At 39.7% G+C, this 17302-nt stretch overlaps 1 protein-coding gene across 7 annotated transcripts in view; it reads left to right on the top strand.

Moving 5' to 3' along the window:
• DMD (dystrophin) overlaps positions 1-17302 on the top strand; it is a 1961037-nt gene that overhangs the window by 1353922 nt on the left and 589813 nt on the right. For all 7 annotated transcript variants that reach the window (XM_025200207.1, XM_014518487.2, XM_025200208.1 and 4 more), the window contains 2 exons: positions 5393-5494; positions 14684-14768. In XM_025200207.1, the coding sequence (XP_025055992.1) occupies positions 5393-5494; positions 14684-14768 (187 nt within the window). The remainder of the gene's footprint in view (positions 1-5392; positions 5495-14683; positions 14769-17302) is intronic.

The raw sequence follows: 17302 nt of genomic DNA, 5'->3' as shown, positions 1-17302 counted from the left end.
TGAGTGACCACTCTTTATTTAATTTATTAGTTAAAAATGGCATTTTTGCTTATGGATACATCCAGATGAAGATTCATTTCAGTTTTAAACTGGTCTGCTGTTTACAGTGTGCACGTCTACATGTGTCCCTATGGCACCATTGTTACTGCACCATCATTTAGTACTTCCAAAAGTACTAAATGACGGTGCAGTAACAGACCGTACTGTGCCATGCGCACAGCACATGGTTATTTTTAGCTGCTACATCATTGTAGCAATGCACTATACTGAGGGAGTGTATTGCTACGGCAACATAGATGCAAGGCCATGGCTTTTGCATAGCTCATTGTTAGGTGACATTGCATCCCGTGTAGATGTGCCCAGTACTTCATGATGATAAAACAGTTTTATGACAAGTTTCTACCTAAAGAATGAATGGAAATTCACTCTAATCTCTTTACTAGTGTTTTTCTCCAGTTTGAAAAATAGAGGCTTTTTGATATGTATTTAGCCTTTGTTCACTTAGAAGCACTTTTGTCACCCAAGCTGACTATAAACAAGCTGATAACTGACTAGACTACAAAGCAGCTGATTTTGGGATGTTAATTTTTTACAAGACTATATCATGGAATAGTTGAGAAAACAAAGGGAACTAGTAATATAATTTCTCAGTTCATTATGTTTTGTCTACCGAATTATGGAACATTTCTCTGTCAGGAAAGGACAGATATCTTTTTCATTTTTTGATGTAATGGAATAAAAAGTGTATAACAAATATATGTTTGCCAAAATAAATGTTTTCTTTTTAAAGTTTTTGGTATATATACCATATTTATTTGAATACAATGTGTTTTTTTCCACTGAATCAGCATGGGGGGGGGGAGCGGGGACGGGAGCGTCGCCCCTCATCTTATATTTGTATAAAAGGAACCTCTTTAAATAGAATATCTATCATTAAACTGCTGCCAAAAGCGGCATGTACTCGGTAATGGAAACCAACTATGAAGTTGATTAAATGTAGCCAACACTGAGCATGACTGTAAAACATATGGCCCACACTGGGCAAACATACTGGGCTGGGGAGTTCTTTGTAAAAAAAAAACAAAAAAAAACAAAAAAAAAACTATACCTCTACCAAGCTGTCTCATGACTGCTATGGTTCACTTAACAGTTCAGAATGCACCTTTACAGTTGCGCCATTCCTATTCCCATTGCAAAAAAACCTCACTACTCACCTGCATTCCCACATGCCCATCACCATCACCTTTAACCACAATTACACAAAGGACTATTTCAGTGCCCTCCCCCCACCCTCCCTTCCTTGCTGCCCAACTCCCCTGCCTGTTTGCCCAGTCTTTTCACTTGTCATTATATTGGTCACCATCATTATACTTATCATTGCCATCATCATTGCACTCATTGGAGGGCTCACCTCTGAACAGTCTGTGCCAGTCCCCTCTCTTCCAGGTGATGTCTGCCATCTCTTGCCTTTTCATCTTCTATTGTCTTCCTATAGTACCAATACATCTCACTCAGTCCCATTTTAATGCAGCTCTTGACTGGGTGGTTTGTGTGTCTGTTTATGAACAGGTTCCTGGTCTTCCACAGGGCATTTCTGAAGCAAGAGATGACTTGGTCAAAGTGGGCTGACTGGGTCCCTTGCTGCTTACTGATGGGGAACCTACCACAAGGATAGGTTAGTGAATCACATCTGAACAAGATATAGGGTAGTATCCATTGCACACAGTTCACCTCTGCACCAACTCTTTTACAAGTCATGGTGAACCACTGTACTGCATACATTTTGACTTCCTCCTCATTTCCACAGCTGAGCTGTGCCTTACTTTTCTATTTCCAATAATTCTTGTTTCTTAAATGTCTGGCAAACATCACCAAATGGTGCCCCAAACAATTTATCCAGAATCCCTCTGTCAGCCGCTTTCTCTGCCTGTTGTATAAATTATTGCAGTCCCTCCCTCAATGAGGTGACGCTGGAGTAGGTTGCCCTGTGCTTCATCTGCATATAGATTTTTGGACAAAACAAGGTATCATGACAAGACCACCCAGTTGCAGTCATGTCTGGGTGGGGATAATTAGCACATGGATCCTTTGTGGGGCAGGGGGTGATATCTGAAGTGTGCACACATTGAGCAGTGCTGAACTGTGGGGTCACCATGGCTTGAAATGCTGTTGACTCTGCTGGAGCCCAGCCCAATGATCTGTATGGTAAATCATAAGCCTTTTTGGCTTTGGACTAATATCAGTCATGGCTTGTATTATATATAAGTATAAAAGTGCCACTTCAAAACATGTTTATGGAGTAGCTGTCTGAACATTTTTGTAACATTTGTAACATTTTTTTTGTTTTTTTTTTTAAAAAAGGTAAACTATCAATTTTGGATGACCTAAGTCTGTGGGTACCTGTAATAATTTGGCTATATGCATATTATTACAAGTAGATTTATTTCAAGGTCAGTGTTTTCAAATTTGTCTCTTGCTTCCATATTCTCAGGGAGATCAGGGTGTGACAATAAGAAGAGGCTTCAGGGAGAAAACGATGAGGGGGAATAGAGGGCAGTGGGGCTAACCCCACCCCCCAGATTTATTTTCCCTGCTGTAGCAGTGGGAGAGGGACAAATTCAAGGCAAACCTCCAATAATTAGATTCTATGAAAACTGTAACAAATGTATGCACTTTCTATATACAGAATCTAAATATTGGGGGGGGCATCTTATATTCAAGTTAAATATAATACATGTGGCCAGGGACAGTCTTTCTTACATGACTATGTTAGAACCTGTGGAAGGATTTGGAACTATTATTGTAGATCTTGAGTTTTCTTTCCTGAACTTACTCATTGTATGTGCATGTGTGTTTAGTAAATCATAATGTGTTGCTAGCCTGAAAATTGCTTGCATAGACTGTGGAACAGCACCATTCTGACACCTCTGTAAATCCTGAAAACAATATTTTATGAATATTCTTTATTGATTACTTGCATATTAAGTCAAGCCAGTGGTTTGATAAAGACTCTATGAAAGGCACTCCTGGAATGTTTCCTCTTGTCTAAGGAGTGTTGGTAGAGATAATAGGTGCTGAGAGAGCTGGAAAAAAATAAAAATAAGACAGCACTTTACCAAAAGAGTCAACATGTTAGTTAGACTGCGCTCCAGAGCATCTGTATAGATTGGGCACTTGAGCAGGGCTTTTTGGTGCTTTTATCAAAATCCGATTAAATCAGCTATTAGATAAAAGTGGAAAAAAGCCCTGTTGTAGCAGCTGATCTATACAGAATTTGGGCAAGCCGGGTCCAGTGCCTTTCCTGGGCATGCTCTGCACTTGATGCAGGGGCATGCCAAGCATACAGTAAAGCACCAATTTTTCTTTTTTTTTCCCATGTCTGTGAGTAGCGAAGATGGTGTTTCCTTGACAGGGAACTTTCAATGCCCAAAGTATTTTTGTGATCCCATTGTTGTGTTGGAATTTTCCATCCTTCTACAAATGTTTCAAGTTCAGCTATTTCACATATTGGGTGTGAAAGATCCAGCATGATATTTTCATATGCTTATAATCACTATTTCTTATTTCCAGGAATCCTGGTTTTCTCTGATTTAAAACAAATCCCCAATTTTCAGATTTTAAAAAGTAACCCAAAATCCACATTTTTCCATGATTAAAATGAAATAATATAGGGAGATGTATATACTGGTGTTTCATTTTAATCATGGAAAAATATTGATTTTTGGTTTACTTTTTTTAAACCTGAGAAAAAAGGATCCCTGCTTATTTCTAATTTCTGTTCATGTTACAGAATTTCTGTCATGGTGTGTATATCCATAGGTGCGCACACATTAAAATATAACATGAAGAAATATCTTTCCTTACTAACATTCCCTTTGATAATTGTTCTTCCATTCTCTGAAAGTTAAGAATTATATGAGATTGGACTAATGCTCTGTCAAAAAGGATAGGGATTCTTACTTTTAGGGGGGAAGAACGTGAAGGAAATGAGAGCTAAATAGTGGTGTGGCAAAAATAAATCAGCTGTAATTTCAGAGCAAGAATCTTTGGAATCTTTCATTCAAATTGCAAATAGATAACAAGAATCAATGACATGCAAGTATTTAAAATAGCCCTGCAAGAAACTTAACAAGTTTTGTCTTATTTTGAATTTATAAACAACTTTTAGAAAGCTGTGGATTCCTGGACATAAAGTGTAATTTTACTGTACTGTTCAGAAAGTTTTGCATACAGAATTTCAAGAAAGCATTTTAGATTCCTTTTCTAGTGACAGTTTAAAACTGAGGAAGGATATAGTCCTCTGAGGTGTAGAATGACATTGATTTGAACAAGTGAAATGCAGACCGGAGGAAAAAGTAGTAGCATTTTACAGATTTCCATCAATGAAATGAGGTGGCTGAGCCATCTAAACAGTGAAGAGCTTGGCATACAATTTTGCCTGCTGTCAAAATAATGATGACTTAGACTGTAGGCAGAAAATAAAGATGACGAGTCATTGGATGGCCACTGGTATTGCAAGCAGAAATAGAAACCCATTTGGACAAGCTGTAAAGTTTACGCAAACTACAGATTAGAGGGAGAAAGGAGAAGAAAAAATCCCTAAACTCAGTTGGATCTCTAAGATATTGCTCCATTTTTCTATCTCATTTGATAACTCTCTTCAAATTGAAGAATGGAGCCCACATATTTCACACTGCATGTGAAATTTCTTTTCTTCACCTTCTTTTTAGTTCAAACTTGAAAGGATTTTGTGTGCTTTTAAATTACCTATGTGCAGTGTTCCACCTAGTGCATATTTTCATAGACAACTTGGAAGCCTTTAGAAAACCTGAAAATGTGGAAGTTTTTTGTAAATTCAGTACTCCTCTTCCTTCCCTCTAAGAAGAGATGCCTTAATATGGTTTTAGGAGTTCTGTTTTTAGTCAGCTGTTTTGGTTTTATCAAGTTTGAACGTTGCATTATAAAATATTGAGAAACTTGCATAAATTACTCAACAGCACTTGATCAAATGAGCAAGGTGTCCTCTACGGTAGGGATAAGATATTCCTTCTACTAGTTTCCAATATTTTTTTAATGTAAAATAGGGCAATGAGGCAGTTTGAAACAGATTTCAGATACCTGTTCTTTCTATTGTGAATTTATGCTGGTTTCTATACTAGTTTTATTGGGACCTTCATGCCTGACAGGATGTACTGGTTTATTTTATTCTTTTTTTAATCCCTTTTTATTTTTCATTGACCCCATTTGTCCATGGTTGCTAAATCTGTAAATCTACATCCAAAACAAAAACTTATCTATTGGGTGTATATAGTTGCCTATGGAGATTTAATATTTTGTGATTTAATTGATCATTCTATGGCTAATATACACAGCGTACGTTTTTGTTTTCCAGGAAACAGAAGCAGCAGTTCAAGACAAACAGCTGAATGTGGAAGGGATTTTGTCTAGAGGGCGTCTTTTATATAAGGAAAAACCAGCCACTCATCCTCTAAAGGTAATGAAGCAACCTTTCGTAATATCCATTACTGCATAATGGGATATGCTTCCCCTGTTGTACGCTTGTCCTTGATGTGCTCTGTTTTAAAATCAGTGAAAGAACTTGGATACTAGTATTGGCTCTGTTCTGTGATAGCATAGCCAGGAATAATGTTGTGCTCACAGTTAGAAATAATTGTATGTTGCGACAGCAAGTTCTTCTTTTGGTGTTCTCCTACCTAGTCAAAAAAATAGAACAGAATAATTATTTGACTGTTTTTCCATAGTCAAAAAATGAGTATAAGCTAGGATCTGGCATTTCCAGAGAGATCTAAAAAGGTTGAGAATGACTGGTCCAGGTCATCACTGACCTCCCCATTAAAGTTCACCTGTCTTTTGATATAAGAGAAGGGATGTCATCATTCTGGTTGTTACCTTCAGACAGAGTCATGAAGTATAGCTTGGTGACACATGCTATTTCATGTATACTTGATTGCTTACTTTTTGTAATAGGCAACAAATTATTACTAGAGACTTTGATAAAATGTCTATTGGAGCATCTAATAGTCACTTATTGATTTGTCCTATTTCTATTACAATTGCCTCTTGCAGGGTGGAGAGAGAGCAATGTTCAACCTCATATTGATAGCTTCTCCAAACCTGCACAGGTCAATAACCTTATTATACAGAAGCAGTTTGTCCTTGCAAACCATGTTATTGTTACTATATGTGACCTTACAGAGAATTTCCCTTTTGGTTCTGCAGCTTGTATTTAGTTGTCTGAAATATATTTTATTTCTCTACCACTTAAATTTTTTTAAGGCTTCTTTAAATGCTACCAATAAATATCCACTTACATGAACAGACAAATCCTCTTCATCTCCGCATCAATAATTAATATATATTTAATAATATTTTGGTTTCTTTTTTCTCCCCCCAGAGAAGTTGAGAACTGTTTCCCCCTTGGTATTTGTTCTTTTAAAAATGATGAATTCTCTTTACAACTTAGAATTGGAAACCTTTCAAAAATACCCATAGAGGTGAATTCAAGGTGTTTTAAAGCTAATAGCATCCTAATGAAAGTGTACAAATACAGTTTAGAGTCGGTATTGTTCATTTTTCTCAGCTAACAGGGCAGCTATTATTGTTCTGAATAGGAACTTGTCATCTGTACATTAAGTGGATGATGGAACAAAGGTCTCAGTGTGATAATTGCATTTATACACTTGGTATGAGTGCAGTTATAGTCTTCAGACCTTGTTTCAAATCTTAATAAGTAAGGTGTTAGCACCAATAGCAACAGCCTATGAATATATGCTTCTTTGGCATTTAGTTTGTATGCTAGCCTGTGTATGAGGACCCAGAACAGAAATTGTTATGTTCAAGGAGTTGGTTTAACTATAGCCTTTTTATTTAGAAATGACCAACCAGGTTTAATAAATTATGGTACATATCACTGTACATCTTCACATGTACCCACATCCTTTTGACATTAGCAGGCCTAATGATAATTTTACTGGAATGTAATTAGCTCTGCCTTGTCCAGTTTTCAGTAGCGGCCTGTCTTGAGTAGTAGTTTGGACAATGATACAAAATCTTGCCTCTATTGATTAACCATAAGTTAGTAACTATTGGTTCATTTCTAGTCAACCTCTAATTGCATTTCACTTTTTTCATTATATTCTATCATTCAATTAATTGACCAACCTGTTAAGGTAAATGCTCTATTGTGTAGTAAGTCATAGAATTGGGAATATACTATGCCAGGGATCTGGAATTACTTTCTTAATGTTTTAGTTTTCCTGTTTTAGTTTTCAACATCTAGTAAAAGTCAGGACTAAGATTGCCTGTACAATCTTATTTCTGCCCCTTGTGTTTATGCATCAGGATATAATACAAAAGTACACAATAACATGTAGTTGTTTTTTCAACAGGACTCTTACCTCATTCAAAGCACAGCTGAACCAGTCCAAACCTTTCTTCCCCATATGTCAGTCCCAGTCTTACTAATTATCAGCTCCATTCCAATCCAGAGCATCCATTGTAGGATCCTTGTTGAGCCCCTATAACCTCTGGCTAGCACCTACTCAATTTCTTTAAAGCAAGGGTGTCAAAGATATGGCCCAAGAACTGGATCTGGCCCAAGTATCCTATCATCCAGGTCCTGGTGCCTCCCTTGCATCTTGGATTGGACTTCCACTGCTTGCGGCACACAGGGCCAGATCCTGTGTGGAATGTGGTACATGCTCCAGACTAGCCCTGTACACAGGATCTGGTGAATGGGGCTGGTCTGCAGGCCCAGGCCAACCCACAGATTGACCCTGCACTACTTCTCTGGCCCATGGGGCCTGGTGAATTTGACACCCCTGCTCTAAAGATGTGGCCCATGTACAGTGTAACCAGTACTAGGAATAGTTAGATTGGAACATGAGAAGAGAATAGAGTCTTTGGAGATAATCAAGATCTAGCATGTCTCTACTGAGTATGTGCGAGTTGTGTTTTTTTTAAAGGCCTCCAACTAGGTGTATTTGAGTGGATTTTTATAGAGGCAATAAAAGGCATATCACTGACACAAGTACTACCTTCTGAATATTATTAAGCCACACCTTCAAAACATGGTGGGTACTGGCTGTTAAAACCTAGCAAATTATAAGCAATGGAAAACTAGGTCTTAAAGTGATAACTGTTGAGCACCCTAAACAATAATTAGTACTGCCTGCTTCACATATATTAAATTAAATCTCAAAACTTATCTATAAACATCTCTGATGAATATTAGTATGCTCTATGCATAAACAGTATACAGGATTCCTGCTAATATTCCCATCATTTTCTTCTGATGATTGTCAGAAGTAGTGGCCCAGTTGATTCACAAATACTTTAGGCTTTCTAGAACAGTACTTTTTTCTTCACTTTTATCACTTTGAATGCAATAAAGCAAGATGTTATTTCCTTCCCTCTTCTGGTCATGAGTTCATTTCTTCCAACCTTTGACACAAAATAATAACTGAGGACAAGAACACAAGAGGGCAATTACAATCTGCCAGCTATCATTTAATCAGATATGAATTGCAAAATGACAGCATTATTAGTCATTTTCTGTTACAGTCAATTGCAACTAGAGATGTTTCATTCTCTCAACTGTTTTAATTACCTAAATTAAACCATCTACCTTTTCAAATAAACACTTTTGCCACATTTTCTGTATATGACCATGTGATTTTACTAGATGCCATAATGTTTCACTACCATCAAAATGACTGTCTAGTAAATACAGTTTGGATCATTTCGATATATTGTCTGTCCTTTCCATACAAAAATCTTGTCTCTCAGACAGGGATGACTTGTTCTTTGATAAGCTTCTCATTATCTAGCTTATTTTCCTTTAGAGCTTTTTCTTTGTTCTTTTCCATGAATTCTTGATGGCAGAACATGATATATCAACTGCCATGCTTGTAGAGAATTATGTTTCAAATAACGTTTCAATTTTAAGTTACAAGATGCTAGTAACTTATTAGTTCATTAATTAAGCATGCTTCAACAATTGTTTTGTTTGTAGCCCCCAAAGTTCCTAGGATCAGGGAACTGTTTTTGTTTTCTTCTCTCATGTATTTAGAAAGCACTGCTTTAAGCCTATGATATTATATAAATGTTGCTTGGTGATGTTAAGGAGATTTAATAGTTATGTCACTAAAAGTCAGAGTGACAGTTTGGTGCCAGTATCATGAACAATGTTTAATACATTTTGAGAAAAGTGTGAAATGTAATGTTAATTTTGCAGGCTAGGACTGAACAATTATTTTCAGCAATGAGAGTGAGGTTTGGCAGACTTGATGTTGCCTTATACAAAGGTCATTGACTAGATGACAATAGACATGGTAGAGAATTAAAAAGAAAATGTGAATCCTTAACAAAAAATACTGTGTTTATTCCTGTGACTTTTTTTTTTTTTTTTACAGTTTTGAGAGACATTTTATTAAATAACCTAATCTGGGAACTTGTGTGTGTGTGTGTTTCATTTATAATGTGCCAGTGGTAATAATTATACATAGAACATAGATCACAATGTCAGATAGGTACTGCGATCAAGTGGTTAGTAACTGGGTTCAAGTATTTACATGTTCAAGCACTTTATCTATCTTCCCACTACCAAGATTTAGCGTATGTCTTATCCCAAGCTTACAAATATAAAAACTGAGGCAGAAGTGTGAGCATATGCAATATATATTATATATGCAATATGTATACCTATACTTATGTGATGAGAGGGAAAGCAACTGTCTTACCTAAGATAACATTAGGAGTCAGGCCACATGAATAACCTTATTTTCTTTGTTCTTAGTCCTGTACTCAAGCCATTATACGTTACCTGCCTTTATATTTGCATCTTGATACAGATGTTCTGGTGCTACCATAGCTGTGAGTTTCTGAACCTTCTGCACTACAACCTGTGCCTAAATTTAAAGTCAATGTTCTGTTTTAAAAGGTTTCTAAATGTACACAACAGCTATTGCATTTGATTCAGTTTCACAAACATGTTCCTATTAAATAAATGAAAAATGTAAAGCCATTGAGCTAATTTGCTGTACCTGCAGTGGTGGATTGTTGTGGATTCAAGAATTTGGAGTTTAGAGTAGCCAAATCATAGAATCATAGAAAACTAGGGTTGGAAGGGACCTCAGTAGGTCATCTAATCAAACCTCCTGCTCAAAGCTGGACCATCCTCAACTAGGTCATCTCAGCCAAACCTTTGTTTAGCCAGGCCTTAAAAACCTCCAAGGATAGAAAGTCCGCCACCTCCCTGGGTAATCTGTTCCAGTGTTTTACTATCCTCCTAGTAAGAAAGGTCTTCCTAATATCTAACCAAAACTTTCCTTAATGCAACTTGAGACCACTACTCCTTGTTCTGTCGTCTGCCACCTTCTGCTTCAGTTTTTATGTGCTCCATCCTCTTTGGAACCACCCTTCAGGTACTTGAAGACTGCTATTAAATCAGTCTTCTCTTCTCCAGACTAAATAAGCCCAGTTTCCTCTGCCTTTCTTTAGAAGTCATGTGCCTCAGCCCCCTAACCATTTTTGTTGTCCTCTGTTGGACTCTTTCCAACTTGTTCACATCCTTTCTGTAGTTGGGGGCTAAAACTGAATGCAGTACTCCAGATGTGGTCTTGCCAATGCTAAATAGAGGGGAATAATCACTTCTCTTGATCTGCTGGCAGCACTCCTACTAATGCAGCCTAGTATGCTGTTAGCCTTCTTCACAACAGGGGCACACTGTTGGCTCATATTTAGCTTACTGTCCATTGTAACCCCCAGGTTACAGGTGAGAGATTTACTTAGAGCAGTGGTGGGAAACTTTTAAGGCTGTAGACCAGATTGAACCAGTTTAGGTCAGAAATGGGTGGGTGGGTTGGTTTTAAGACCTAGCCACCATCACTACTTTTCCCACAGTGGCACAAGGAAAATACCTGCAGCTGCCACTTTCCCCCATGGAGACTCAGGGAAAGTGCTTGTCACTACCATTTCCCTCATAGGAACATGGGGAAACTTGCATTGCCATTGCTTTTCCCTGCAGCGGCAGGGGTAAACAACTGCTGCTGAAAGCCTCCACTGCCAATGCCCCATGTTTGCAGGCCAAATGAAATGGCTCTGTGGGCCCGATCTGGCCTATGGGATGTAGGTTGCCTATTTTTGACTTGAAGAATCTGGATATTTTGAAGAATAGGCAGTCCTTGGACTTATGACACAATTGGTTCCTGGAACCCATGTCTTAAGTTGAAACGTTGCAACTCGGAGCCAATTTTCCTATAGAAAACTATGTTATAAATGGGGGATTGGTTCCTGAACCAAGGCCCGATATCCTATTTTCACCAAAAATAACCCAGAATTTTGTACTCGGTTCTAGATGAGTAATATAGCTACATTAGTGTATTCATATTGTACATAGCAATCATATTGATTTGGAGGGACTTCTTTGAGGTGACTTTGCTAAACTTTTTGAAGGGCTATTGGTTGGACTTTTTGAAGGGTTCTTGGCTGGAGTCTTCTTAGGAGTCTTGGCTGCTTTCTTAAAGAAAGCGTCCAAGGAAGTTTGAACAGATGTTCTCCAGGGAGATGGGCAATGCAGCAAACTTGTTGGCATCACATTGGATCAAGCGTTGTAAAGTGAAAACTGACATCAGAAAGTTAAAACAGGGTGTCAATTTATAAACCTTGTAAGTGCAAAGTGTTGTAACTTGAAATGTTGTAAGTCAAGGACTGCTTGTACAGAGAGGTAGTTAGTAGGGCTATGAGAAACAGCACCATTCCAATTTGGCTTCAGTTTCAATGTTTCAACAGAATGGTATTTCATTTCGAGTTTCATTTCATTTAAAAACCACTGTTCTGTTTTGTTTTGTCAAAACTGTTTTGCTGTTTCAATGCTTTTTCTAAGTTTCGCCCATACTTATTATGGGGAAGCATAAAATGCAGCAGGCAGGCAGATCAAAGGCTTGCTGGCACCCCCGGGAGGGCTGCAGGGGCTGTTCCAGAGTCCACCTGGGGATGCAAGCCACCAATCTGCTTGCCAGATGAGAGAAGCTGGGTGCAGCCACCTGGGACTGGTGCCGGGAAGATCTATGCTGCCACCAGTCCCAAGCAGCAGCAACCAGCTCCCATCACCTGGCAGGCAGCTTGGGGGTTTGCACCCCTGGGAGGACTCTGGCACAGCCCCCACAGCCCTCCCAGGAGTGCTGGCAGGTCCCTGATCTGCCTGCCAACTGACAGGACACAGGTGCTGCAGCCTGGGGCTGGTGGCACTGGACCAGGGCAGATTAGCTGGTGTGGGGACCGACCGCCCTGATCCCAGAGAAGGGGAGGGTCTCCACACCAGCTTCTCTCTCCTGGACCCACACCCTCCTCCAGCCAGCTCTGGTACAGGGCTAGGACAGATCAGTTTGTGCAGGGACCCTCCCCACCCCAGATTGGCACACCTGCCCCCCCCACCCACTGTCTGTGGCACCAGCAGGGAGTCCCAGTGGCTTACAGCCCAGTGTGGGGGGTCGGGTGCAGGCCTGGGACTGTGCTCTCCCCCCCGCACTGGGCTCAGGTCCCAGGGGCTTGCAAGCCCCTGGGAGCCCTGCTGGCATCATGGGGAGTTGGCAAGGGGGCAAGCATGCCAGTCTGGGGGAGGAGGGTCCCTGCACAAGCTGATCTGCCCTGGCCCCATATCAGAGCTGGCTGGAGGAGCATACAGGCCCAGGGCACATCAGCTGTAGGGTCCCTCCCCCACCCCAGGATCAGCACTGCAGGTCCTTGCATCAGCTGATCTGCCCCGGCCTGTATACTGCCAGCTGCTGCCAGCCAGCAGGGGTCTGTGTCCCTGCATGAGCCTTGGTACCAGTGGCAGCTGGCAGCAGGGCACATGGGGCAGTTTAGGAGGCATGTGCAAGGAAAGATCTGCCGAGGGAAGCATTAGTCTCCTCAGAGTGCCAGTGAATTGCAAGTGACAGCAGGAGGATGGGGAGTTCTTCTTTCCCTGTTGCCCAGCATGACCCTCCTAGGCCACTGGGCACATTCTGCTGCCAGCTGCCACTGGTGCTGAGCTCTAAGAGGCAATCAGTCAGAGCACTTGAGTACAGGGCGAGTACTAGTGCATTTCCCTGTGAGGGGAGGTTAGCCGGGGGCCACAAAGGCATCTGACATTCCAGCGGCCAGTGACAGCATGAATCAATAGGGGATCTGGTACACAAGTTTGAGAGACCGGTCTAACCTAAATCAGATTAAGTTTGAGTGTACATCAGTCCATGTCTACATAGACTGGGTTCCTCCATTTTTAAACCAGTCTATGTGCATTGAACTTCTGTTCTGTTATGGGTGTAGACTGGTGTCACAGGCTGGCTAGGCACTGTGAGTGTATCAGCCGTTAGGCTGCTGGGTTCGGGATCGAGGAGGCTAGTCGGGAGTGAAGTAAAGGCAAATTTACTTATAGCTTAGCATACAACAGTTAACAGAAAAGTTAATGCAACAAACAAATAGTACAATAATAAAGAGCTAATTAGTAAATAATAACAACAGATAGACAAAATGACAAAGAGTTCCCACAGGGGATTGGCAACTTATCGGCAGTCCCTCTATGCCAGGTACGCGCCAAGTTGTTCCAGCGAAGTCAGGCATCCCCGATCAGCGCTGTCTGAGGGGTCATCTGGACCCCACCTGGCTTACTTGACATGCGCATTCCTTTATGCCTTATGTTATGCTAATCTGTTGGTTTTAGAGCCACTCACAATCTTGCCCTATAGCTGTTACTTTATGGTATTAAAAGGTGTTAGAAATTATCATGAAACGTTACCGCTCGAACTCGAGTTCACCCAATAAGCAAATTACACCACATTACTTTGAGGTTTGAAATTAGCATTACTCTGCCCAAACTCAACCCCTTGATTCCTTATTCCTTGCATTCCTTGGAATGTGTTAATTATATTAGGTGGTCAGATCTTGTTATGGCTGACCTTTAAAAAACCTGTTAGATCAGCTAATCTTGTAGTTTTGCTTATTTTGGGGGCCATGATCAGTGTACACAGTTAGATTCAATGCTTTGGTTAAATTCTGACAGACAAATTCCACTTGCGGGTTGCAAACTTGCAAGCTTTGCATTAGCTAATCTTAACTGCTAGACAATTTCCTGGATGTCTCCAAGAGCATATATTTATTGCTCGTGATAGTAACCCCTCTGGCTCTGGCCACCACAGACTGGTTTTTGGTCACTTATACCAATTTATATGATTCTAGCTATGGTTCTAGAATATCTTGAGAAATGACACTTTAAAGTCATGCCATTATTGTGCATAGAAAAAATAGTTTAAGTCCACTTGAGATGCACTGCTTATTAAACATCACAAACAGCCCAAATTCCTGCTAATAAAACTTGGATAAATCAAAACTAATATACATATCCTCACTTGGATATAAGTTATCCCCCTTATCCTCATTACTACAAATTACTTCAAGTGTCAAGATTTGTGAAGTCGTATAGTCTCTGAGTATGGAAATGCTATATTTATACAGGGATAGAGATACTGCATTTGGACATGAAATGACAGCAAGCATGCTGTAGAAAAGGTATTAATATATGTTTGAAGTGACAGTATCACAGACTAGTCTTTCAAACAGGAAATGCTACTTCTTTTCTTAATGCTTATAGATGAATAATAGCCTTACTTTCCTATTCTAGAAAAAATTACAAGAATTAACTGTCGACTGGACAGCAATCAACCATTTAATTCAAGAACTAAAGAGAAAACCTGCTTCAGAAGTCTGTAAGTATTTCAGTGTGGTTGTACTTGAAATGATTTTACAGATATACATTTAAAAAGGTGAAACAGAAGTAGGGGACCTGAATCCACTCGTCATCCTTTGAAAATCTCTGTCTAAATATACGAAACAAGAAAAGTGGTCACTCTGATTTTTTACTCATTTTTTCATTCTTTTTTTTCTGTGGTCTGGTATGCTCCCTCTGCAAGTTGCATTAAATGTACTGCCCATTTGTTTATAGAAGGTGTTTAAAATTGTTCTTTTTAAGCACTGTTAGGGTGTAGACAGAAGTGCAGCTCCCAGATGTAACTCAGAACAATTTCTGCAAAGCATTACAGTCCTACCCTAGACCAAACAGAACTTTGCTGTTGGTTCCAGGGGGGAGGGGAATTTAGCTATGGGCTGGGAGTCTGCAGCCAGGTTCCCATAGCATTGGCCAGGGCTCTCTGCCAGTGCTTGCTATTTTCAGAATCGGAAGGGCCTTGTTCTTGGGGCTCCCCAGTTGGTGCTGAGATTTGGGGTGGGTAAATTGGAGCCCCCCGGGAGTCTTCAATACACCCACTCCACCCTCTAGGGGGCTGAAAAAAACCCAGGTTGAACTCCCTCTGCTCCTTTTCTCCACTCCCATTCTATAAACAGCAACAGGCTGGTTGCTCGGTAGACACAAGTTACAGAAGATGCTACATTTTGAAACGTCTTTATCTGATACCTCATGCAATGGGGGGTTAGATTTTTACCTGATCAGCCATTTTTCAAGTTGTTTGCAGCTGTGCACTTGTATTCGGTCATAGCTATAAGCTGCTTTCTCTGGCCAGATCAAGTGAAAATGGTCACTTCTGTCTGTACCTTTAGTAATTAGGGGCACTTCAAAAATGTTCCTCTTTCATTGGAAGGGAAAGACTATTAGTGCTGTCAAGTTATGGATCAGAAAGAGGAACATATAGTGAATAGAAGAGGGAAGGATATCTGAATTAATTTTGGTGTGTTTTTTTCCCCCCCGTTTATTTTTCCCAAGTGCCTTTTTTACGAATCATTATTTTACAGAAAATATACATCAAAAGCTGATGGTGGAGAAACCCATGCCCTGCAGCAGAGACTAGTACGCCCATAAAGATAATACCTGATATTCAGGGAACATCTCCATTTAGACCAGTGATTCTCAACCAAAGTGCCATGGCACCCTGGGCTGCCTTAGAATCCTTTCGAGGGTCCTGCATGGTGCCAGTCAATGTTAGCACTGTTAGGTGTGCAAAAATTATTCACAAGATAAACCCAGAGATTTCAAATAGGAATCCATAGTGTTGAACAAATTCTGACGTATTATAGTCTTTCCAAGTTCTTTGCAATAGAAGAGCTTATCTATTATTTTCCCATTTTCAAAAAAAACTGTCAAAACAAAGAGCTGGCATTTTGCAAGAGGTGCCTCAAGTCTAAAAAAGTTGAGAACCACTTTTATAGACAGGACTAAGATGACTCCCTTGATTTTGAATCAAAAGATCAATCAGATCAAAAGATAGGCAGATTAGTCAGCTAGCCATGCCTCTGTCAAAACCTGCCAGTGACAGATCATCTCTCATTTGTTCATTTTTATGTACAAATTTAGCAAAACAACTTTCAGTTAATTCTGTCAGGGTTTCGGTGCTATCAGGGTTCCCATGTCAGGCTTCAAATTCATTGCAAGAAGTAAGCTCCACTAATGGTTTTAAGCAGTTGTGTGTTTTTTTTCTCTCTCTCTTTTTAAAGCAAGGAAACTACCTTGCATTGATTCCATAGAGAGCTGTGAGGCAGGTCTGAGGATGACATGGCCAAACTGAACAAGATGTGTAAACATTTTTTGTCATGCTGGGCTGCTAAACTTACTATGTCAGGTTTTGTATGTCAGCTGGTTGTCAGATTCATTTCTTTTTATGAGCTGTAAACTTGCTGCTGCAATGGAAATGGAAAGAACAAAAAAGAAGAGATTCCCACACTAACTCATTATCATTAATCTCAGGATTGCAAAATTATTTATGTACCTTACTTTTGAATATAGAATGTGAATTACCAGCACTTCTCAGATGCAGGAGATGAAACAATAGATGCATAAAATGAAAGTGCTCATTTTTTATAAGGGATTAGGCAGGAACTATGATTGATTTTTCTCCCTTGTGCCAGGAGCACTTAAAATTTGAACCTGTACTCATGGTACCAATTCATGATTCCTCTTTATATGAGACAATTTATTGCAGTACCATTACTGTAAATGTAATATCTGTTCTAGCTGCCATTTGCCCATTTCAAGTGAAACTTCAGGGAGTGGGATGCAGTTAGTCAGCTGTTCATGATATCTAACAAGTCCTTTGATTTCACAAAGAAAATCTAATGAATATAGTCCATTGAGAAAAAGGTGCTCTTTTCCGCAAGGGCAGAAAACAGCATTAATACAGATTCTAGTTCTGTATTTATTTATTTTTTAACGTAAAGAATATATGCCTTATTTCTCAAATATAGTTTTGCAGCTAAGAATAGTATTCCCTTGTTTTCAACTATTTAAAATAAT

This window comes from Alligator sinensis, unplaced genomic scaffold (genome assembly GCF_000455745.1).
Source record: "Alligator sinensis unplaced genomic scaffold, ASM45574v1 scaffold746_1, whole genome shotgun sequence".
In the NCBI taxonomy this organism is placed as follows: Eukaryota; Metazoa; Chordata; order Crocodylia; family Alligatoridae; genus Alligator; species Alligator sinensis.
Note: the sequence above shows the minus strand (reverse complement) of the source record. Positions and strands in the feature narration are given on the sequence as shown.